This window comes from Streptopelia decaocto, assembly GCF_964273445.1.
Source record: "Streptopelia decaocto genome assembly, chromosome: 11".
In the NCBI taxonomy this organism is placed as follows: Eukaryota; Metazoa; Chordata; class Aves; order Columbiformes; family Columbidae; genus Streptopelia; species Streptopelia decaocto.
Window position 1 is genome coordinate 12,788,980 of NC_138666.1, and position 22,987 is coordinate 12,811,966.

General features: G+C 47.7%; 3 protein-coding genes across 3 annotated transcripts in view; 1 reads left to right on the forward strand and 2 right to left on the reverse strand.

Annotated features, from left to right (window-relative positions):
* The window catches only part of POLR2C (RNA polymerase II subunit C), a 210,199-nt gene that overhangs the window by 110,851 nt on the left and 76,361 nt on the right, over positions 1-22,987 (forward strand). The window lies entirely within an intron of this gene.
* Positions 306-10,163, reverse strand: CETP (cholesteryl ester transfer protein). Its single transcript, XM_082062891.1, has 16 exons — positions 9,850-10,163; positions 9,410-9,524; positions 8,495-8,629; positions 7,891-7,961; positions 6,717-6,804; positions 6,519-6,588; positions 6,155-6,215; positions 5,438-5,529; positions 5,072-5,251; positions 4,606-4,656; positions 4,150-4,317; positions 2,682-2,749; positions 2,520-2,562; positions 2,364-2,433; positions 1,941-2,026; positions 306-1,841 (listed from the first exon to the last, which is right to left on the reverse strand). Exons 1-16 carry the CDS (start codon positions 9,992-9,994, stop codon positions 1,767-1,769), a joined length of 1,518 nt encoding a protein of 505 aa, XP_081919017.1. The 5' UTR covers positions 9,995-10,163; the 3' UTR covers positions 306-1,766.
* Positions 15,188-22,721, reverse strand: HERPUD1 (homocysteine inducible ER protein with ubiquitin like domain 1). The gene is made up of 8 exons (XM_082063005.1): positions 22,556-22,721; positions 21,451-21,528; positions 21,292-21,366; positions 20,106-20,227; positions 19,636-19,758; positions 18,664-19,011; positions 17,510-17,615; positions 15,188-16,882 (listed from the first exon to the last, which is right to left on the reverse strand). Exons 1-8 carry the CDS (start codon positions 22,685-22,687, stop codon positions 16,715-16,717), a joined length of 1,152 nt encoding a protein of 383 aa, XP_081919131.1. The 5' UTR covers positions 22,688-22,721; the 3' UTR covers positions 15,188-16,714.

Below are 22,987 nucleotides of genomic sequence, written 5' to 3' on the forward strand. Positions count from 1 at the left end.
GGGAAAGCACATGGGTGCTCGGCGCTGGCTCCGCTCCAGGCGGGACGAGGCGCGATCCCCGCGCAGCTCCCGGCGCGGGCTGCGCCGCCGTTTTGCGGGGGGCAATGAAGCCCAAGGGGGAGGCCGCTCAGGACCGTCTGGGGGGGTCCTCTGGCCGCTTCCCTGCTTCTTCACCCCTTCTGCAGAGTTCCTGCTCCCCCACGCATGTTACCACTAAATGTCCCCAGCAGACAGCTTGCCCCAGCGGGGAAGGGCACATCCAAGGCAGGAAAACAAACAAAAACAAACAAAAAAAAGGCTTTTGTTATGCTATTTCTTTTTTTATTCGTGCTCATTGCTCTAGTGGGATGACATTCAGGAGGACCGAAGGGCCCTAGGCTTGGCAGAAGGAGGTCCTGTGGTCTTCAGGAGACATTGCCACACAGGGAGAGGAAATGTCACCTCAGCATTGGTGGCTTTTAGAGCAGGAGAGAACAGGGCCAGGCTGTCAGAGGCAGCAAAGGGAACAAGGTGGGAAACTATAAAGTCACCCACTACACTAGGGGTTATTCAAGGCCACACAACGGTGTCACACCTTTCATGCCACTTGGCTCCTGCTGTGTCATAAGCACAGCTGGTTGAGGACCAGCCATGGAGCAGCCCCTAAAGTCAGCCCACTCACTGTGCCCTGACCTTCTCCACCAGCCTTGGCCTGATGGCCACTGAAAAGGTGTTAAACCGAGCAGTTGTGTGGAGCCAGGAAGGTCTGAGGGAGCTCGGTGGCCTCGGGTAGTGAGGGGAACATCTGTGGAACATCAGTATAATGGGGAGGGAGCTGCCACCATGCCCGGGGAGCCCAAGGAGGTGGGTCCATCCTGCTACCAGCCTCACAGGGCTCTCTGTGGAAGCCCCAACTTTAAAATCACTTTGTATGGGATGAGAACATCATCCTCTGCCTTTGTTAACGGTATCACCATTACAATATTAGATTTGTTGCCCAAGATCTCATGCAAGTGAAAAAACAAATTTAAAAAAGGGAAGCATGTATTGCTACAGGAAAATAACTGAACCACTTCAGATAAGTTATTGTATTGTAGTAGGAAGGAACAGGAACCTGCTGTCTGACTAGACACACTTTCTCTTATAATCTCTTTGGCTTCCTTATTATTTTGATTGCTTGTCTCAAGTTTGCTCCCACTGTCTAAACAACCTGGGCATAACAACTTCCCTATAGCCCTACATAGAGTCTGCAGAATGTGTAAAGGACCCAGGGCATGAGATCTCACCATCATTTTACTGCACTGTAAATTCACATCCCATTTACTTTCTTCAGCCATACGCAGGTCTTTTAGCTTAACTGGTTCTGAGCTTACTTGGAGTTTGGTAATGTCATTTGAGTTGCTGAAGTCTGTCAAAATCAGGATCTTCTTGGCTCATGATAGAAACAAAAGCCCAGGATCAGCACAAAAAGTGCTACATTTCCAAAATGTAACAAGAGATGCCAAAAGGTAAGCAAAGCCCATTTCTGCTACGTCCCAGGAGTGCTAACCCATGCACCTCAAGTGTCCAGCCCTTCCTCCTAAACACACAAGTCCTTTAAAGACCCTGAAAAAGTAGCATGCATAGAGATGTAGACTTTGAGATCTTTGTAGAGGAAAGGCTCTGTGGAAGCATAATTGCACGGAAACTGGAGCATTTCTCAGGAAAATAAAATTAAACCAAAGCTGATTTAAATCAGCTCATCTTTGAATTGTTTCATAAACAATCTTTCTGTTTGTATGCAAGTTCTATAATCTTTTCTGAAGAAAATCAATAAGCAAATGATTTGGGAAGCTGAAGTCAAGTTGTACAATTGCATATCCCTAAAAAGGGAGAAGAAAAAAAAACCAAAGTATTATATTAGTTTATGCCACACTCCCAAGAAGGGCTTTGATAGTCAGGTATGTTTGAACTCTGCTTACCTTTCTTGTGATGATCTCAGGATTTTTGATATCAAATAGATGAAGCCCTTTGCTGTTCATCAGTGAAGTCAAAGCTGGTTCGATCCCTATGGAACCAGTAAACTCATCTAGTTACAGCTGTGGCCATCCTGTCTTGCTGCTCACCACGTACTGCCACCTTGTCTGCCTACAGCCAAAGGCTGATTGTGCCCCAACACCCCATGACCTTTGGCCTGACGGACAACTCACTTTTCCTTTGTCCCAGCCATTGACAAAGGGTTCCCCATTCCCTGAATGAAGTCAGCAGAAATTCACATCAGTAATGTGGTTCCCCCCACCAGCTGTCAGGGTTATTGGGGGGGCTTTTTTAGTGCTTTGGTTTAGGAGATCTGATGTTAGATGCCTTGTGGAATATGTTGGCACTTCCCCAAAGGGAAAACTCACTTGAAATTACTTCTGGGATCCCAACGACTGAAATGACTGTCTGCAGGAAGTTTCTTATGGATGTGTCATTCTGAAAGCCAGAAAAATCATACAAAAAAGGTTTTAAAGACATTGTTTAGCCACAAATGGCCTAGAGGATACTTTCTTAGGACTTACCCCACTTGGATCAGCTGCGCATTCAAAGACTTTAAACTCGATCCTAAAGGGAAGAAAAGGGGGAAAAAAGGTCAGTAAGAACTGCAGAGATCCTCTTTTAGTGCTGCTCTCAGACATGGGTTAAAAGAGGCAACAAAACCCATAAGAGAGCACAGTACCAACCTGGAGTCCAAAGGGTGCAAAATGAGTTTCTTTTCCTCATAGGCAGCTTGGATGGTGACCGTGATTTCCTGCACAGAGAGGAACAGCAGAGGTGAGATGTGGCTCCTCTTGCCTTCTGGCAGGGAGTTGCACTTGGAAATTCTGGTTTCCTTTCTGTGACCCAGAGTTCAACAGCCTTCTGGCTTTACCTCCAGATTACTAGGGAAGGTCAGCATTTTACTTCTCCATTTGCAGACATCCAGCCTCAGCCTGTGGGGCTCTAGACTGGCTCAGCCACAGGACTGATGCTTTTGCCATTTTGTGAACCAAATCCTGCATACAGAAGGAAATGGTTCTGTAGGGTTGAGACCATCTGTCTCAACATGAAAGATCATCAGATGCGGAGAGGCCAGCCCCAGGGTGGCCAGGGCTACCACAAGTAGTCTTAACCATAGTGTTTTCATTTATAACCAAATTTTAAAAGGAAACTATCTCCGAATTCTGACCATTTAGACTCATTTGCTTGTATGCAAACATTTGTTGGAAGGGACATTTCGTGATCCCGATGCAGGTTACAGCCAGGGGCCTGGCAGGCCAGGACCTCCTAAGAGCCACAATTTTAGGGACCACTTCTAGTTTGGTGCTTCTGCACTCCTCCCAGAAATTTGTTTCAACATACCACTTGGAGCACAAAATCAGACATGCATTTTTCCTCAGAAGACCCTGCTAATGTGGAATACTTGCAGAGGGTGGGAGGGAATTATTCTCGATTACAGTTCAACCCTTTAAATTAAAGGGTTTGGTCTACCCTCAGGCAGGAATTTGCTCTCATGCACTATTTAGTGTTACTACCAGCCCATAATTACAAGACTGAACAAACATACTGCTTTCTTGTGATGTTACTTATGACAGCAAGACTGTTGGCATTTCTTTTTCTCTGCCTCCTTAGATTCAGTATAAAGCAGGTTAAGGTAAAACACAGCATAAGCAGGAACTTTCATACATAGAGGAAAAGGTTATATTTTGAACTTTGCATTCTTCAGAGCTCTATCTTCATTTCAGAGACAACCATCCTCTAAGTGGGGGCTGGAGCTAGAATTTCGGAACAAGGAGATTTCAAAATAGATACATTCCAGTGGTGCCTTCATTCTCTCCTAAAATACTTCATATCTGAAGGAGTTTCACTGTGTCCAATACAGATTATCAGGGGCTCATCAGAGCTTTCTGCTGCTTGCACACCAGTGACGGGCTGGTCTAATAGAGGTGTTGAGCCAATACAGTCACCATTATCATTCCCAGCCCCAAATATTGAGGAAAGAGGTGGGAGTGTTAAAAGGAGCTGATACACCTTCTCCACCTCCCACGGTTTAGCCACCACCCCCATCCCAAAGGGCTCCCTGCCATTATGGTCCCTGAGCACCAGGAGCGGTCCAGATTTAGGACAGAGCCTGGCCCGAGGTCCTCGCACTCAGGAGAAGCAAGAACTGACCGTTTCCATGTAGAGAACCGTCAGGGACTCCTCTCCCGGGGGAAAGATGCTGAGTTCCACTGCTACCAAGGACTTCACGATTGTCCCTTCAGGCTGAAGAGAGATTTGTGGATGGACAAGACTCCACACCTTGGCCACAGAGTCATTATAGGAGGTGCCTTGGAAAATCTGGTCAAGTAAGGAAGAACAGAAGAGTCAAGCTTTTTCCATGACACATCCCAATTTCAAGCCAACTTGTTACACAGCCGCATCCCTTTTGTGATCCCCAGTTCCTCCTCCCATTCACGCAAGCCCAGTAACTCATCTGGGTTTCAGGGAAGTACAATGGTTTCTCCAGCAGTCCCTGGTTTCCCCCTTCAGGCCCACTCAAGACTCTCATTGAGGGAAGGACATGAGATGTTACAATGCAACAGAATCCATTTGAAGAGTTCCTCATTTGACACAAAATACAGTTACCATCTGCACCGCATTCCTCTGTGTTTCAGTGTCTTCCATTTCAAACAGCTCCTTCAGAAACAGGTTGTAGAAAAATGAAAGAGGAGATTGTGGTTAACCTTGGTGGCCCATCCAGCCTACTGATGTGTGACTCGTGGCCAGCTCAGAGGCATGGCTGAGTTCCTCCCGAGTTCACCCCCTTTCTTCCTCAGTAATCCCACAGAAAACCATGTCCCTTTACAACTCACAAGACAAGTTTTCTCTTAGCTGGTGTTATCGCTCTAAGGGATGATGCTACCTGGTAGCACATACTTGCTAAGAAGGTACCAGTTTCTGACCAGGATCACATGTTGTGACTGACTGTAGACTTTGTCTTCTACAGAAACTAACTCTCACCAAAAAACAGTATTCATATTATTTTTTTTTTTAACTCTCTCTCCAAAATATGATGTATGAGGTAAGGAGGGAACCACCCTTAAATAGTCACCTGCAACTTCTCCCCTCTCATGGTCAACACCAGGCGCTTATCTAAGAAAGCTGCCGAGGCCAGAGAGTTGAGGATGTGTTCGGACAGCCAGAAGTAGATCATTCGGGACTCGGTCAGCAGCGACGGGGAGAAAACAGAGTCACTGAAGACATCAGAGTAGTTCTTGTACATGACAAGGCCCTTTAAAGGAAAACAAATGTGTTGGGGACGACAAGCAACAGGAAGACAAAAATTACAGTACTTGCGTTTTCATTGCAAGGCAAAAGCCTGGCTGGGCTTGGAGCAGAGAACAAGCTGCTTGGCTAAACGAAAGGCTGGCATCAGACCACACTGCACATGTACCTTTGGCTGCCCCTGTTACTTTACCTTGTGATGAGATTCTAGGTAATTTGCTTTTATTAAAGGCACTGATGCAAGGGAGATGTCAAGTCTGATAGTCTCATCCTGGACAAAATTTGCTGCCGGAAGAAAACACAAAAACCTCACACCAGAAATATGACCTGAAGCAGAGCTCACAACAGTTGATTTTAGGACTTGCTGCAGAAGGTGACTGAGGGTTATAAGAGGACACGGGGATGGGACTGGGGGGTCCTGCTCCTTTGGGTGCTTGTGCTGGTCCTGCTACTGCTCTCTGACTCAGTTTCTCCACTGGGAAATGGGGGGAATTACTCTCAGTTTTACATTCCCTGAGGCTTGGGACTGGGAACCATGGGAGAATCTGCAGCATGCAGATACAGATGCTGTAGTGTCTCAGCCCCAACACTCCAATGCTCCTGTTGTAGCTAACATCAGTCCTTCTGCAGCTATCCTGCACCTCTGGTCATTACATAATGAAGGAGAACTAGCTTATGAACTGAAAAGTGTCTTTCAACCAGTGCAGTCACCCTTAAAAGTCAACCTGATGGAGAAAATTCAAAACATAACATTGCTAAGGTTTATTTTACTGTTGCCTGAGGGCTTGGGATCCCATACACATTTCTGAAGGATGTTTTTGATAGATATGGCTACCGCCCTGCAGGGACTCAAATGTTAAAAGTTGCACATTAAAAAAGAAAGCAGAAAAAAAAAACCCAGGATACTTACCTGCTAAATCATGTATAAAATTTGCCAGCACCTGGGCAAGAAAATTTATTTCATTGCACACCTACAAGAGGAAAAGACAGAAAAAAATGAAGGTGGAGGGTAAGATTGTGGAGCAGAGCTGGGCCTCCTGGTGAGCTCTGGGGGCTGCTGCTCGGAGTCTGGCACCAGAGCCCAGTCTGGCACTGTCAGCCCAACCTCTTGCCTTGTCCAAGCTGGTTTTTTTTTTTGTGGATTCTATTTAATTGTCTTATTTTTCACAAGAACTAAAATTACACTGCTGTTATCTTGTGGGCATGTGTGAGCAGACGAGTGTGTAGCAGACAAACCAACCTGTCCTCTGTCCACAGGCAGTGGCTGATCTTACCTCATTCTTGAGAACAAACTTCAAAGTGAAGGAGATGAAGTCTGTGAAGAGCTGTTTCAGCCAGCCCGGCCTGCACAAGACAGGGAAAACGGTCAGGAACCACCCACCCATCCCCACGGTGGGTGATGCTCAGGTTAAAGTGCTCAGGGACCAGCAGCTGGGTGAGCAAAGCCCGATTTTGAAGGGGGACAGACTCACTCCTTGTCTCCTTGGAGGTGAAGTGTCAGTTTGTGGAAAGTCAGGTAGCAGTCTGAGGCATCGGCAGCCACTTGGTCCTTCTGGCACACTGCATGGGATGAAAGAATAAAGAAAAAAATAGCTAATTTGCTACCAAGATGAGAAGAACGAGTGCACTCGCAGACACTGCAGACCTGGAGCAGGGCATTACTGCAGAGGGGCAGCCAGAGCTGCCCACACCTCCCAGGGGATGAATCCTAGATACTCGGGACCCTGCAAAGTCAGGGCAGATGGGGCTACCTTGTGTCTGGATGGAGGGTTTCTGCTCACAGCTCCAGCCAAGCTAGCTTACCAGACACCTTTCTTCATGCTCCATTCAGATACCTGCCCGCTTCACTAGCTGCTTTTGTCAGGGACTTGGTTGTCCCCTGACATCACCCAGGAGAACTTGGGCAGTATGTGCAACCCATAAACTAGAGTGTGGAGGGAATTAAGTTGTATTGCAAAAAGCTTAGAAATTGCAAAATACCATCACTGAGAGCTGCGTGCTGCTCTTCCCCTAGGAGCTTACCAGGGAAATGCATTTTGAGGCAGGAAAATGTATTTTGAAGCATATATGATAATCCATATCCCTCTCATCCCTTATGGGAGGTGGAGAAGTGTAGTTTGCCTCTGTCTCTTTCTAGTCTAAGTCTATTGACTTTCTCGAGGAAGAGGCTTCATTTCTGAGAACACACCTTGGGCCTGACCCGGAGACAGCTGGAAAAGTGGACTATCGTGACATTCAGACCTCCCTTCACCAAAGCCCCCATTTGACTCGCCCTTTTGAACCATCACCATGTTTTCTTCAAGTCATCCTGAACAGCAGGAGATAAAAAGCGAGTCCTAAAGTCAGTCCAGAGGGACAGACCATTCTTCATTTGCCACTGGTGCAAATCAGCATTACTTCACTGAAATTATTTGTACCAGCTTCCTCTGCTTGGTGTGTTAAAACCATGAAGGCTTCAGATGCCACATTGTCTCCTATCCTGTGCGCACAGGGTGGCAGAGATCCCCTCCCAGCCACTGGATGCTGTCAGACCCCCCCAGAGGTGAGCTTTGGGCTTGCTGCCGCCCCACCAGATCCATCCTGCTGCTCTGCAGGAAGCATGCACACACAGACCCCCGCAGCTACTGATCCCCGGCTGGTACTTACTCAGTTTAATGTTTATCTGGAGGTCAATGGAAGACTCGATTTCAAAATCAACTGAATGAAAAAGCTGCAAACTGTAATGGCAAAAGAGAGGACATTTAGCAATCCATGCTGGGAGAAGTTTCTGGGCTGAATATGACCGCAGGGTGGGTTTTACAACACCTCTCACATTGGTCCTTGCACTGCAATGTGCAAAACCCCAGCACGCAGCAGCTCATCTCAGATACTCTGGCTTTAAGGCACTGCAAACCACCAGCTTCGCAGCTCTTCAGAGAATGGGACCACTAAACCCCTTTTTCCCCCCCCACTCAAAGCTTATAGAGCAACAAAGGGGAGTGAAGAAGACAACTTGTACGCTTTGGCCATCTTGTCTCCTTATGCAAGGGGTGACAATAAGAACAGAAAGGCAGAAAGCAAGATAAGAAGAGCAGCAATGTGGCATATTGAATCTTGCCTTGCTCAGACAATGAGTGACACTGCCATTGCAAGAGAGCCAGAGGAGCGCAGCCCCTTCACATCTACTCGCACCAGGGGCCAGTCCTGCCCGCGGGCAGCAGCAGGAGCTGGGGCCGTGGTGCTCAGCAGCAGCCAGTCCCCAGGTACTTACAACCAGGCCCCAGCATAGCCATAGGTCAGGGTCCCTTTGAAGAAGGCCGTCACGTTTTTAATGGCGATGTGAATGGCATCGTTCTCCTTGAGCTCCACCTCACTCTGCTCTATGGACAAGTCATTGACCTGGATGCTAGAAACAGCAAAAACACAGTTGGTCCCCAGCACCGGGTCTGTTTTTTGTGACCAGGTGGGACAGGTTTGCTCCTGAGGCCATGGGGTGTCTAAGGGGCTTGTGCCAACACTGAACTCCGGAGCTTTTGGAAATCCCAGGGGCCACACACCAGGACAATGGTGCTTTTGCTCAGCCTTGGTGCGCTGCTCCTCCCCTGCGATGTCTGGATACAAGACAGGAGAGGATGCTTCAAGCAGGAAACAGAGCAGTGCGCTGCAGAAACAGCCCCGTTTTATTGCAGCATGCTGTGTCAACCACAGCAGGAAATCCATCCCACGTTTGCATTGTTGCATTTGTTGTCCCCAAGTTGGCAACACAGCGAAACCCTTCCTTGTTTGTGATAAAGTGTGGCCAAGTGACATCCTGCTGACAAGGGTGGCTTCAGCAGCCCCAGCTGTGTCCCCTCTGCCACTCGACGTGCCACGGGCACCATCTGTTGGTGACAGGCTCCAGGAGCTCCAGCCAGCAGGGACAGAGCTCCCCATCCCCATTGTCAGAGATGCGCTCTACACGCTGCCTCACTGCCCACACAGCTGGAAGAGCTCTTAAATAATACATCAGCAGCCTAAACCTTAATGTGCAAATTGTCTGCAAGGCAGAGATCAGAAAATGTGTCTGCCCTGGTCCAGACCTTTGTTTTGACCAGGAACTGCTGGATCAAAGGTCTCTTCAAGGCCAGTGTCTACTCCCCTCCGTCAGCCCACACCTCCCCTGGCAGAGACACACAGAGATACTTACTCAGTCAGCTTGTAAGCCACCTTGCCAAGGAGCCGCATGGACCTTTCCCCGGTGATATTTGGGAATTTGGCGTTTCTGAACGCTGTCTGAATGACCTGCGCTGTTTCCTGGTTCACTGTCGGTGGGAGGAAAGGACAAAGATACCAAACTGCAGTCTCTCCCACCTGCAAAGTCAGGTCTGCACCCTGGATTAACGTACTGTGGAAGAGTTTTATCCAAGGCATTTCCATTAGATTAAGGAAGCACTAGAAGTGGCTTCAGAGTAAATTAAAAAAGGAAAAAAAAAATAATCCCTAACTTCAAGCAGCTGAGGGCAGCTGGGGACAGCAGCATATGTGGCTCAACAGTCACAAGCAAGAAGCCCCCTCACTTGGCTGATCTATCACTAACTTCGTCTGATGAAGAGAGAGGAAACACAGCCCCATACAGCAGGCACTTACACAGCAATGCCGCGGGCTTGGTCATCCTGCAGACGATCCCTGTGACGCTGTAAGGGAAGGGCCCAAACTCACAGGCTGCTGACTCCTGGATGAGCATTAACAAGATCCCAAAGGTCCCCAGCCTCATCCTGCCAGCCCAGAGCATCCTCAGCCAGAGCAGAGAGCGTCGACGAGCCCGACTGCTTCTCGAGCGTGGCAAAGGCTGCTTTCATACCTCCAAGCAGACCTCATCCAAAGCAGGACATGACCTGCTTCCTCCACTTATCAAAACTCATCACACACTTCCTAATCTTCCTATAGTTTCCCTAACACTCTTCAAGTCACACGCTGCCTCCTCCCAGGCACTCTGGCTGCAGAACTTGGCGCTCCTGCCAAGACTGCTTTTGACTCAGGACACGCATGCATCGAGGCGGGTGGAGAAAGCTGGAGGGGGATGGAGATCGAGAGGGGATGAAGTCGATGGAGCAGCCCCACACTCTGCCTCCAGCCAGTTCGCTATTTTCTGTTCACACAGAAATATTCCATATTTTTGCATTTCTGCAGTGATTTCCCAGCGAAGCCATGTTTGAAAGCTACCTACGTTATTAACTGCTCCCCCTTTCTCTGAATTTAGGCACACTGTGGGAAAACTGAGGCATGCTCCTGGGAAAGGAATCTCTCTTGCTACCACTGGGTGAACCCACATCTCCCACACCCCTGAAAAGCTCCATGACCATGGAACTGTGATGCTCTCTGCCTCTTGGCTGGATTTGTGAGCCACCTTTAGCTTGCCATCTTCCAGACCCAAAAGAACTTGCTAAGCTAGAGCTTTTCATGCACCCAGCCTCTCAGCTGCTACTTGGGAAACATTAGAAACCCAAGTTCACATCCACCCCTCATGCACACCTGCCCTGCACGACACTGCGTCCCTGCACCCTTGTTGTGGTGCTGGGGCCCATCCCAAAACAAGCTCCAGGACAAAACAAAATGAGGTTATTTCAATAATAAGGTTCACAGCAGCTCCTGTGAACCATTTTGCCAAAGACTGGTGCAGAAGGTGAGACTGCAGCAATGCTGCAGGAGCGTGCTCAAACTCCTGAGCGAGACAAGGTGCCAGCCTTCCTCCTCTCCCTGGCAGATGCCTCGTCCCCCCCTGTGCCGGGTGACCACATTTCCTCCGGGGAGCCCCGCTGTCCCACAGCCCCCACCCTGCCGCCCTGTTTTCTTCCTGAGTTGGGAAAGTGAATGGCCTCAGATACCCTGTGGGAGGCACTTGCGGTCACTGACCTGACGAGGGTAACCAAGCGTCTACGGGCTTCCTCCAGACTTCTCCAGGCAAATGGCATAGTGGCCTGGGACAGGCTGCGTGCTGCGAGCCAATACCATATTATAAATGAACAATTAAATTTTGGAAGCATGTATAAAGGTAGCAGGTATCGGACCAGTATAGCTCCCACACAGCAGCCCAGCACCATCATCTGAGCTGCCCTGGCATCCTCACCACCCTGGCTCAGAGGCCTCTTCACAGGGAAGCTGCAAAGGGCACAGACATGTTAGAACAGGATTCAGATTCAAGTGGCTTTAACCTGGTAACAGCCCTGGTTTCTGTCCTTCAGCTCATGGCTCTCACATATACATCCCTCCCCAGCAGCTCACAGTTCAAAGGGTGCTGGCACAGTGGCCAAGAACCAGGGCAGGACAGGGTACCCCAGGCACCACAAACACATTGGAGGCAGCAAGGAGCTTAAATCAACAGGGACACAATGCTGCTGGGCATCACAGGAGCACATCTGCCTGCATCCTCAGCACAGCTTTCAGCAGGGGAAGGACACACTCCCTCTGATTGCAGGACACAAACTCCGGAGTGTTGTGCACAGTTTAAGTTCTACTGGAACAGGTCTAGAGTAGACATTGCACTGTGTCACTGGTGTCAGTGACAGAAGGACCCAGAACCCACAGCCAATGCACTGGTCCTGGTAGATCTAGTGCATTTGCAGTCTCCCTGACCCATCACCGCTTCAGAGGTTGCTGCTGGCAAATGACCTGAGCTGAGAGAAGGGAGGACAGGGGACTGCCGGGCATTGACCTCCAGCGAGAACAGGAAGGCTGGGGACTTTCTGCCTGCAATAGCAAAAGCGTGTGGAATGTGGAGGTGCTACAAGCATCCCTGCCCTGGAATAACCAGGCAGAGGCCAAGGCAGCAGCGACACAGCCGCCCACCCTCTTCTTAGTGCAAGGTCAGGCTAGCAGGAGGCAGGTCAGATTTAAAAACCCAAGGAAAGGTTAAATTTGGCTAGCAGGCAGTAGGGCAGGCTTTAAAACCCAAAGAAAGGTTAAATGCCCAAGTTTACAAAAGGGATGCTAGATGTTCTGATAAATATTTGCTGTGTAAGGCTTCATCTGAAGGCCAAGCACGCACACATGTGCTCACCACCTTGCTGTGCTGGACTGTCCTGTAACTGGGGTTGTTTTTTCCCCCTGCACTATCCAGAGCAGAGGTACATCACAGTGCCATTAATCTTTGTTCTGCATTGACCCAAACATTCCATGTTACCCTGCAGCTGCTTCCCGAGATAAACCTTCCAGGTAGCCTGGCCCCACTTTGCTCCGTCAGCAGGATGGGCTCCAGCACCACCTCCTGCACTTATACAGGTCAGCCGTGGGATGGCAGGACAGCAAGCCCCAAAACAGCTGCTCCATCGCACACCAACCCAGGGCTCAGCAGCACAATGCCCTGGTCAATCCCACACACCCAGCACCAGCCCTTGGAGGCTGTGACCCCAATGCCCTGCACTGTCCAGGTTTGTGCAGTCAAACCCCAGAAGCAGCTGAAAAGAGACTCAGCTTTGAAGATTAATTATTTCCTAGAGTTAAAAATTGTGACCATGACAGACTTGGATGTTAGGCAGCAAATAAATTCACAAATTCCTGTTGGTGAATTGTGTTATTTTAACAGGCTATCACTCAGAAGGTAAGCCATCCATGATTTTTTTTTTTTTGAACAATGAAGTTTAACATAATTTTTCACAAAATTATCCTGAAACCAACCTGATTTCTTCTCTTCCCTACCAGTATCACCCATAACAACCTCAAAAAAACAAACAAACCAACCACACAAACAAGCTGGCACACACAGGCACCCCCTCAGCCCAGGCTTTTCACAGCAGAGGCTGCCAAGGGCAGCTGGGTTGAAGCCTGGAAGAGCAACCAGCTGTTTCTGTAGCACTGACTGCACCACCAAACCCAGACTGAAAACGCAGCAAACAACTTTCAGTGCTAATATAAGAAATCTGGGTGGTTCTTCTGCAACACAGGCCACTGAGCAGACACAAGACATGGGCCCAGGAGCAGCACCACCCAGCATTTGCCCAACCTTCCTTGGCAAGCAGCTGAGCACAAACTGAGCTCAAGCTCTTCACCGCAGGTTTGTAACCCTGGCTGTACAACAGGCCTGTTTTTACCTCCATTATATAATTTCATTTGACATCCAGATAACATTAAATACCAGCAGACATCTCAAGAGCTGTTCTTATGAAGAAAAAGGGCTGGGATGAGGCAATGAAGGTACAGTTGGCATGTTTGGTAACACAATGGGGGAACAGCCCAGGGATGGCATCCAGCTGGCCTGACATGTCTCAGAGGAGAGACCCTTTGGATGCACAGCTCTGCAAACCCCACCAGCCTCACAGCTAGAAGTGGATCACAGGGCAAAGAACGGAGGGAGCTCTTAAGGCTTTCCTGGGCAAGTGCACAGCCCTTGGGAAGTCCCTGGCTGCTGAGAACAGGGACAACTAGCATGTGTACAACTGAAACAGCTCTTTGGAGCAAAGGGGAAGTCAGCTCCCCCACACATCTGCACAGCAGCAACCACATTCTCATGATATTTATGCTCCATGAGTTGAGGACATGATAGCACCCTTGGTGACAAACAGGACTTCGGCTCCAAGTAAACAGCCTATTAGAAGTTTATGCAGTGAGAAGAAAAATGCCTGAGATAATACAGCCAGTACATTTCTCCCTTGACTTGTTTTCCAGCAAGGACAGATGTGCTCTCAACTGGGGGAAGTGGCCAGAGGATATCAGGACAAAAAGAAGCAGAGAAGCTGGTTTTATTCTGCTGCTCACTTTGCCACCCCATGGACCATCACCACCCACACCATGCACTGGCCCTCGGAGCAGCCTGCACAGCACAGCCACAGCTGGACGGGCACTGGCGGCTGCTGCGCTGCACTCACATTTGTGTGCAGCATGAAGAGGATTTAAGCTGGCAGCAGAATCCCACAGCTCAGTGTGAGCCAAGACAAACCCAGCTTCCTAAACCTACAGCCTTGAGGCGCTTTCTGTTCTCTGCAACTTCTGTCCCAGCACAGGGTCATGTTATTCCTAGAAAACCTCTCTGGGATTCCTACACTCTTTCACCAGCTTTGCTCTGAAGTTTCAAGGCTCATTTTTCTTAATATCTACCCTGAATTCCCCTAATTTATTTAAGGCTCCTGCTCACTGTCTCACCCACAGCTAGCACACAGGCTACACCCCCTTCCTTCCCATCACTATTTCTATTCTCTCAGTATTTACACTGACCTTCCTCTAGGCTGAGCTGCCCCAGTTCCTCCCACTGCTCCCACACCTCAGTCATCCCCACCTGCTCCCAGGTGAAGCTGAGACCTTCCCTGGTCAGGGGTTAGTGACAGGAGTCATGGCCACAACACGCTCCCAGCCCCACCAAACCCCAGGCTGGCTCTGAGCCCCAGCGCTGCTCTCCGGCCCCTGGTGCAGCACCAGCAGCCATCGCTGCAGAATTACACAGTATTTACTGTCACATTACTTGCCCCATGTCCTCCGCTGTAGTCACAGCTTCCCTCTACCCCAGAGAGGTATGAATTTCACTGAGCCATTAAGAAAACATTCTCTAAGGCCCAGGAGCCCCACTACATCACTCTAGTAGTATTAGCTATGCTTAATTAGTCTCCCAGCTAATTTTAAGCCAATCTGCCTGCTTGTGGGAGTAGCAAAAGCCTTGAGACAACAGATGTTTTGCTGTTTCTGGTAACTTCTCACATTAGGCATTTCACAAGTAATCCAGCACTTGGTGCCTGTTGCCTGAATCATACCAAAACAATTTCTGGCTGCCAAGGAGTACCCTCCGCTCCAGAGACTGGGCCCAGGCACATCTCAGTTGTTTCAGGCACTTTGCTGAGACACTCAAGTGATCAGATACACCCTGAAGAAAAAAACTATCCACAAAATGCACTGCCAAACACAGTCTTACCATTAGTAAGGCAAGAAAAAAGGGGACTCCACCTCCAAGAACAGCTCAAAGGCTTATGCAGAATATACCCAAAGCAACAAAATTCACCTCTCAAATTATTTCACTCTAAGAATGTAAAGGCTTTATTGCTAGATTTTACACTGTCCTACCTATCCTTGCCCAAGTCTCCAGCAAACTGAAGATGTGGCAGAAGAACTACTTGGTAAGAGGCTTGGAAACTGTTGTTCAAAGCAATTTAAAAAATTACTAAGATTAAACTTGACCACAGGTTACACCAAAACATGTCTAATTACATCAGTCTGACCTGAAGTGGCAAGATCAACCATTACCAGTTCAGCTGTTCCAAGTGCTTGTACCCATTAATGCATGTTGGTCCTGACAAGACACCACTAGACAGTTTTGCCAGCTCCAGGTAGCACAGAGGAAAAGAATTTCAAGTTTCAGCAGTAGCTGTTGTTCCCTGACCACACATTTCAAGGCAGGTTAAATCCTTGAGCCAAGAGGATGCATTGCAGCGCCCCCAGGATTCACACAGTGGGCTCAAGGGGTCAAACCCCAAACTTTCCAAATAACTGCAGAATTACCTGCTTCAGGATGTCCACAGCCTCTACCAGCAGCTTCCAGTGAGCAAACAAACGATCCAAGGTGCTTTAAACACTGAAGGTTGCTGAAGAATACACTGAGCTGAGTTTATGGCTCTGTGAGCATCTTTTCCCTCACATCCCAACTCATTTATCATGATTTCTCAAAAACAAGGTGAAAGTACATCCTGTGCTTCACAGTCTAATTTCTGTACAGTGTATACAAGTGGATATAAATGCCTGCAAATTTTATTGGAATCAAAGCCCTTAACCATACGAGAAATTAAAGGGAACACAATGAATACAAGGAATTGCTCTAGAGTAAGAATGTAAAGTTGAACACAGGCATTAGACTGCTGTGCCTTGGCATCCAAAAGGAATGAAGTTTACATCCTGCATAAATTCTTGCTAGATAGAGCTAAACACATTCTTCTCCCGTGACTGGCAGGACAAAGTTAAACTTTGTGTTTAAACTGTCTGAATTGCAGCCTGCAACCCCTCTGAAGTAGTTGCTTATCAGAAGGTCAATGCCTTACAGTCCCCCCCACTTCATCCAACAAGGAATTTGCACCACACATCCTTCACAGGAAAATATTTACACAGAAAATTAAACTATTGTTGAAGCAATTTAACAAGAGATCTTTCCTAAAAATCTGCTAATGCATATCTAGCATTTTAGATCCTACACTCAGTGTAATTTAAATAGCATTTGAAACATTCCAACAGGAATCACATTGCACAGAAGCAATTTGCTTCTCTAACATTTTCGCACACCTGCTCAGAGCCTGTGCATTTAGTGCACAAGTTTACAATGCCAAGCCTCTACATAGGTACCTAATAAACTCTACAGAAAAAGTTCTTTGGAATGAGGACAAGCATCTTTGTCTCTAGACTGTAATGACTTAAGGCTTCTTGTGGCTTTTTCTGCTTGGTCAGTGAAAGTTAAAGTACTATCCACTTTCACTCCTCAGTTGGCACTCAATTCAGTCAGGTAGACTAAAGCCCGTTCTTTTCAGATGAATAAGCTGGTGACAAGTCAGTTGCGGGTCACTCCAGGCCCTTCTGGAAGGAGGGATGCAAAGAAAGTCTTGAAAAAAATCCACACTGTGCTCACAAATGAAGGGTTTGCCTGATGCAGTTCTTGTAAAACTTGTCCTTCATCAGGAGATGCCCGAGATTCATCTTCTCTGCCCACATTTTCCCCCTGCCAAAAGAAAGGATATTTGGTAAATAAGATAATTCTAGAAATGCGTTAGAAGAATCATGTGTCAAACAGCACATTTTGTTACCCAAATGTCACTGTCAATATGAAAAGTTTGCAAGTATCCTCAGGCAACAAAAGTAAAAAAAAACCCAAGCTGCACTCTAGTATTAGTAGTTAACTCATGCTGTGTGCTCAACACTGTTTATGACAGACATGATGCACCAAATCAGGTGAACTATGTGTTCACAGTTACCTTTCACTAACATCAACCAGAAGCATCAGCTTGAAATGCCAGACTGATTGCTTATACACTCAAATCCTACCACCGAGGTACTAGTGTAAACCCATCTCCAGTTACAGAACCTGTTCAGCCTGTGACACACCACTCTGCCTTACAACATCCTAAAGGACTGGAGCAATAAAAAATAAAAGATTCAGCCTGAAATATTTTGTAGAACAGAGGAATTAGCTACACCAAAGGAGAACTCAGGCTGGCAATTGCCCATGGAAGACAGTTTCGAACAAAAGTTTAGAGAAAATTTTTTGCTATTACATGTAATTAGTAAACTGAAATTAAAACTGATAGGGTTTCATGCTTGTGGTTTAAACAAAATTGTAAGACAATACCTGTAAGTTATTGTTCTGGTCCTGGTTTCCAGCAGCTTGAGGAGGAACATTGCCTGGCAAGGGCTGACCTGGTCTTCGTCTAAATGGAAACCATCCAACATGGTGCCTGGGGAAGGCAGTAGACTTTTATTAATACAGCTTAAATGTTACCCCTTCCTGTTACACAGCCACAGTCCGAGTAACATCTGACAGCTCAGAGCTAGACAGCAAGCACAGCATATTAAGGTCTCTTTCTGCTCTGATCCAGTAAGTACTTTCGAAGTCTCCTGTTAACACCAAACCATGAGGGGAGACTGAGCATCTGCTCACATCCAAAATAAGTAGCACTACATTCAGATGTGTATCTAGCATGCTGGCAGGGGTACCGAGAACCTGCTGGGTTACCATCTCATGTACAGCCCTGGGGAATGTCCCTATACTCACCCTAAAAAAGGGGCACAAATAACATGCAAAATACAGCATTATCTTACCAAAACATTACAGGCCACACAGACTTTCTTGAAAAAGCCTGTATCTCTACAGCACCTGCACCTTGTAACCCACAATATAAGCTGTTCAAAGTTACACTTCAGAATTCTCAACAGTGAAATGTAAAGACTTAATTAAGCAATTAACTTTCACTCTCCAAGTCTGCATAGAGGTTGCAAGAGCTGATCATATGAGCTGCTCCAGTTTCAACTGTTAGATCTACCAACAGGAATTCAGAGGCCCACATCACGTGTTTCACTGGTGATTAAAGAATTTGAGAACACAGATTACCCTTCTCAACAAGACATCCCAATCCTGTAAGCTGAGGGCCCATTATTTTTATTGTGCTTCTAAGATTTATCGCAAGTTTTCCCCCACAGAGAAGCTCAAGGCAAGTCAGGGTGCTGCATTCAGTTTAGCTTGGTCTGTTCTCCAAAGAAGCAACACGGAAAAACCCATGTGGGTATGTGACTTGCAGCTTTAAGACACTATTCCCAGACTTCAAACATCAGCTATACTTGTATTTTTGCTAAATCCTGAGTTATAGCTGGATAGAGGAGTGATTCACCCTTTCCAGGTACAAGAGTCATATGAAGCTCAACTGCCAGAACGCTGACCACAGTACAGAGCTCAGTGCTTCACTGAAATATTTCCAAATACAAAAATAAGTAATACCATACACTTACAGATACATCAGAACAGTGCCACCCATAACCAGGAGGAACCTGCTGACACTGGAGTAGAAATAGATGATGTTGACAAAAACGTAGAACAGTGTTGCTGAGTAGAGCCAGTCCAACCAATCTCGATTGCCACCCCCCTCTTCTTCCTCCATGAGGGGACCCCCTTGGGCATTCATCTGCATGTTCTGGTTGGCCACCGCATTAACCTGGGCAGCAGCATTCTGGTTTCCAGGCTGGTTTTGTGCAGGAAACGGGTCTGGGAGAGGAGCTGGAGGTGTCACTGGTGCCACTGGTATCTCCTGAGAACGTCGTGCATGGGATGGGTCAGCAGATGCAGCAGCAGAAGCCAAGCTGAAACCAGAGAACACGAAGTACAGAGTAAGGCTTAGTCAAATCCTTTCACACCTAACACAGGCACAGAATTGTATAGAGTCAGATCACATCCAAGTAGAGAGTATCAAGTTTAGAGACTACAGAAGGATTAAAAACAAGTTTTAGTTCTACCCATGACAACAGTTGTGACTTCAGCAAGTCAAGCCAGGCACCTTCCACTTTATGAACAATAACTTCAGTACTTTTCAAAAACAATGTTTAGAGCAATCTAAAGACAGTCTAGAAGGCTGCTGCAAGTCTCAGCTATACCTCTGCCACTGATTTCCAGCCAGTGCTCTGTGTGCTACTTTAAAGAGTCAAAAAATGGTGAAAAGCTACAGCCCATCAGCAGGATTAACATTTACTCTATGGACTCCTGCTCCCACAAATCAGGAGAATCAGATCTGCAGTTTGCAAGATTCAAAACCACTGGCCTAAGCAATAAGCCAAGCACCACATACAGAGGCACATTCCCACACCATTCAGCATAAGTTAAAAAGAAAAAGTCTTCCAACCATCATCAAAAGGAAGAACTGCCAGAAGTTCTGTTTCCTTGTATTACAGTTTTTACTTCCTACTGGTAGCTTTGGACATAAAACTTACTATTGCATGTAATATTGTCTTGCATAGATCTGCTGGTACCAGGACATCTGAAGCATGCTGTAGGTTGTATACGTAGAGAAGCCAGGAGCCACGCTTTGGAAGGGATGCCGAGTTGTTTCCAGCCTTGGTCAAAATTTGAACGCATTCATTAGCAAATACTGGATAAACTGCAAGAGTCACTTATTACAGGACAATGTAAACAGCTTCTGCTATTTTGTGCATCCAAATGCAATATTTTTTAGTGTATTAAAGACATCTCTTTATCCACATGAATAAGGGGAAGATTTCCAACTAACAGAGCAGTGCATTTTTGTTTAGCTTCTTCCATGTCCACTAAAGCTTTTATATATAACATCATCATTGGCCCATGTTACGGACTTAAGACAGTAAGTGTGGCATAAGGAGCTGGCATTCAACACAAAGGTAACATTTAAAAAAAAAAGCTTAGTGATGTATATAAGAATACTTACCCATTACCGGCTTCTGCCAAAGACTGGCCACCAGAAGAGCACCTCAGTCTCTCACCATTTGAGGAAGATACAGATGGTTCTTGGCTAGCTACTGACGATAACTTTGGTGGATCAGCTTTAACCTAGGGACAGCAATGCAGTTAGCGAGGTTTATTCAGGATGCTACCCCAGCCACATGCAAAAAGCTCACACCACACAGAATATGATTTTATAACTGCTACACAGTTCCCACACTCCTGACACTGCTCTTCGGCACCACACCACAAGTGCCTCTATCAGTATTTTGAAGCTCATTTAAAATGACTGGCATATAAAACTGAATTGATGTTACTCTTCACTTTCACCAGATCTACACCTGTGCTAATTTTTATGCACTCAGGTCCCATCTGGTTATTACAATGTAATTGGAAGGAAACAGAAGGAACTGCACTCAACAATTTGACTTTTTAGCTATGATGAGTTTGTACTTGCATACAAAACCTGCTGCCCATATAATTTAAGAGCAATTTTGTAGCAATACATGTGTATAATATCCATACCAATGCTGGCTCACATCTAGCAGCCACCAGACATGGTTAGGATAAGCTCAGACTGCCTATATTGAGCTATAAACACCTCTAGACACATTAGCACATCCAAAAATTGGTTTTCACCATTTGCACGTAAGACCAATAAGCACAAAGTTCAAGCACTAAGATTCATCTTTGGCTTCCTCTCTACTGGCTGAGTCATTAATGAGAGCAGTTAATATTTCTTCAGCTAACAGCCTTCTGCCTTCCTCACACCCCAAATATACACACGAGAACCACTTCAACTACTGCATCTCCTGCCCACAAGCACAGCCTCTTCCAAAAGAGCCTGAGACACAGGTCATATTCTATTTAATAAAACTGAATATACCAGAAAGCATTTCTCCTAACCAGTAGGTTACAGCTAGATTATAGTTTCAATATTTCCTAACAGATGACATGAGGATCTTTACTGATGAACTGTAGAGTCAATTTTTTACTCAGTTTAATCCAAATACATTCTCACATTTCTAAACAAGTTACCACAAAGTAGTACTGCCATTACAGTAGTAGGAAAAATCTAAGTACCAATGAACTTTTAAAGAATCCATTTAACACTCCCCATTTTTAGTCACAACCCCAAGATTCAGAGTAGTATGTGAACTTAGTGCAAGTACCTCTGCACTGGTTTCTTGTGTATTTGCAGGACTCCTGAAGTTGTATACCAAGTGAAGAGCATGCAACTCCCCATCCTAAAATGTAAATTGAGATATGTTAAAAAAATAAAAATTTTCTTTATATATTTCAGGACAGCATAAAATATTTTTTATACATACCTTTGGCAGCAACTCCCTCAGGTAATGATGATCAAGCAACAACTTCCCTGAATAAATCAGCTTTTGGTCCTCTTCAGGCTTTGAAGAAATAAAAGAAAGAATAGGATGGCTTGGTCTGCCAAGCACATGAAAGCATTAAGTGACACAACTTGGAACCAGATGGACAGAGGCACACAGCTGGAAGCACTCCACACATTAAGGTGCAGTGCACATCTTCAGCTAACAAGAGCAGTACAGTTGAATACTGAAGTGCAGGATTACCAACAAGGTCTAAATCAGCAGGGGGACATAAAGTACTCCTTTGGCACAGAACTGTCTCTGTCACAGTCCAGACAAAAACATTTGTGTTTCTTAGAAGCAGAGGTCTGGAGCACCATCTAATCTGATCAGGACTGGAGATCAAACCACTGCTACACCCCACCAGATAAACACCAGCGGCTGGTCACCCGGAATCTTCCTACCACAGCACAGCATGCAGCAAAACCACGCTGATCCTGCTTTTGGACAATCCCCTTGCCCCTGGGGAAAGCAAGGTAAGAAAAAGCACAAGCAAGCCCCCTTGCTGACGCGCGGTCAGCGGGTGCAGCGCTCGCTGCGCTTCCGCGGTGTCAGCGCTCAAGACACCTGACTCGAAGGGAAGTCAAATTTCTGCATTTTCCCCCCAAACTGCTCTGCGAACCCGTCACCCCGCCGCGCACAGCCGGACCGCCCCGCCCGCGGTACCACCCGGCGGGAGCCCCGGGTGTCCCCGGCGCTGCCCGCCCGCACCCGCGGGACCCGCTGCCCCCGCCCCGACACCCCGCGTGACGCGCAGTCCCGGAACGCGCAGTTAATATTTAACAGCGCTTCAAACAGAAAACAAACCAAGTCCTAAAATAACCCCGGCGGGGCCGGAGCGCGCCCCACGCCAGCACCGCGCAGCTGATGCAATCGGTGCGGGACACCCCGGGGAGCAGGTGTCAGCAGGACTCGACACAGCGAATCGGCGGCGGCCCCGGGAGCCCCACGGCAGCTCCCGCCGTGATGTGTCGCGCCCCCCGCCCCAACGGCTGTGGGAAGGGGCTCTCGCGGAGGGGAAATGCGGAGAACGGGGTCATGCACTCACCGGAGCATCGGGAACGAGGCGTCGCAGCTCGGACTTAAGACGGCGCACGGTCCATCCGGGGTCGGCGCGAAGGCGCAGGTCCGGGTGCCGCTGCGTGGGGCTCCGGACAAGCAGCGCCAGCAGCTCCCCCATGGCGAACGCAGACCCGGTACCGGCTGCGCCCCCCGCCCGCCCGAGCCTTTTATGTGCGCACACCGAGCCCCGCCCTGCTCCAGGGCTGCGGTGGCTGCAGATGATTGGCAGCGACGGGAGCGGAGGCGGGGCCTGCAACGTGGGCCAATGGGACGGAGCCCCTTGGCGGCGGGAGGCGGAGCGGCTGGTTGGGCGGTGCCCTTGGGGGGCGGGGCTCCAGCGCAGTGTCACCATGGCGACCGTGACCCGCCCACCGCGCCGGGCCCGGCGGGTCCGGTGCCGCTGTCCCAGCCCTCCCTC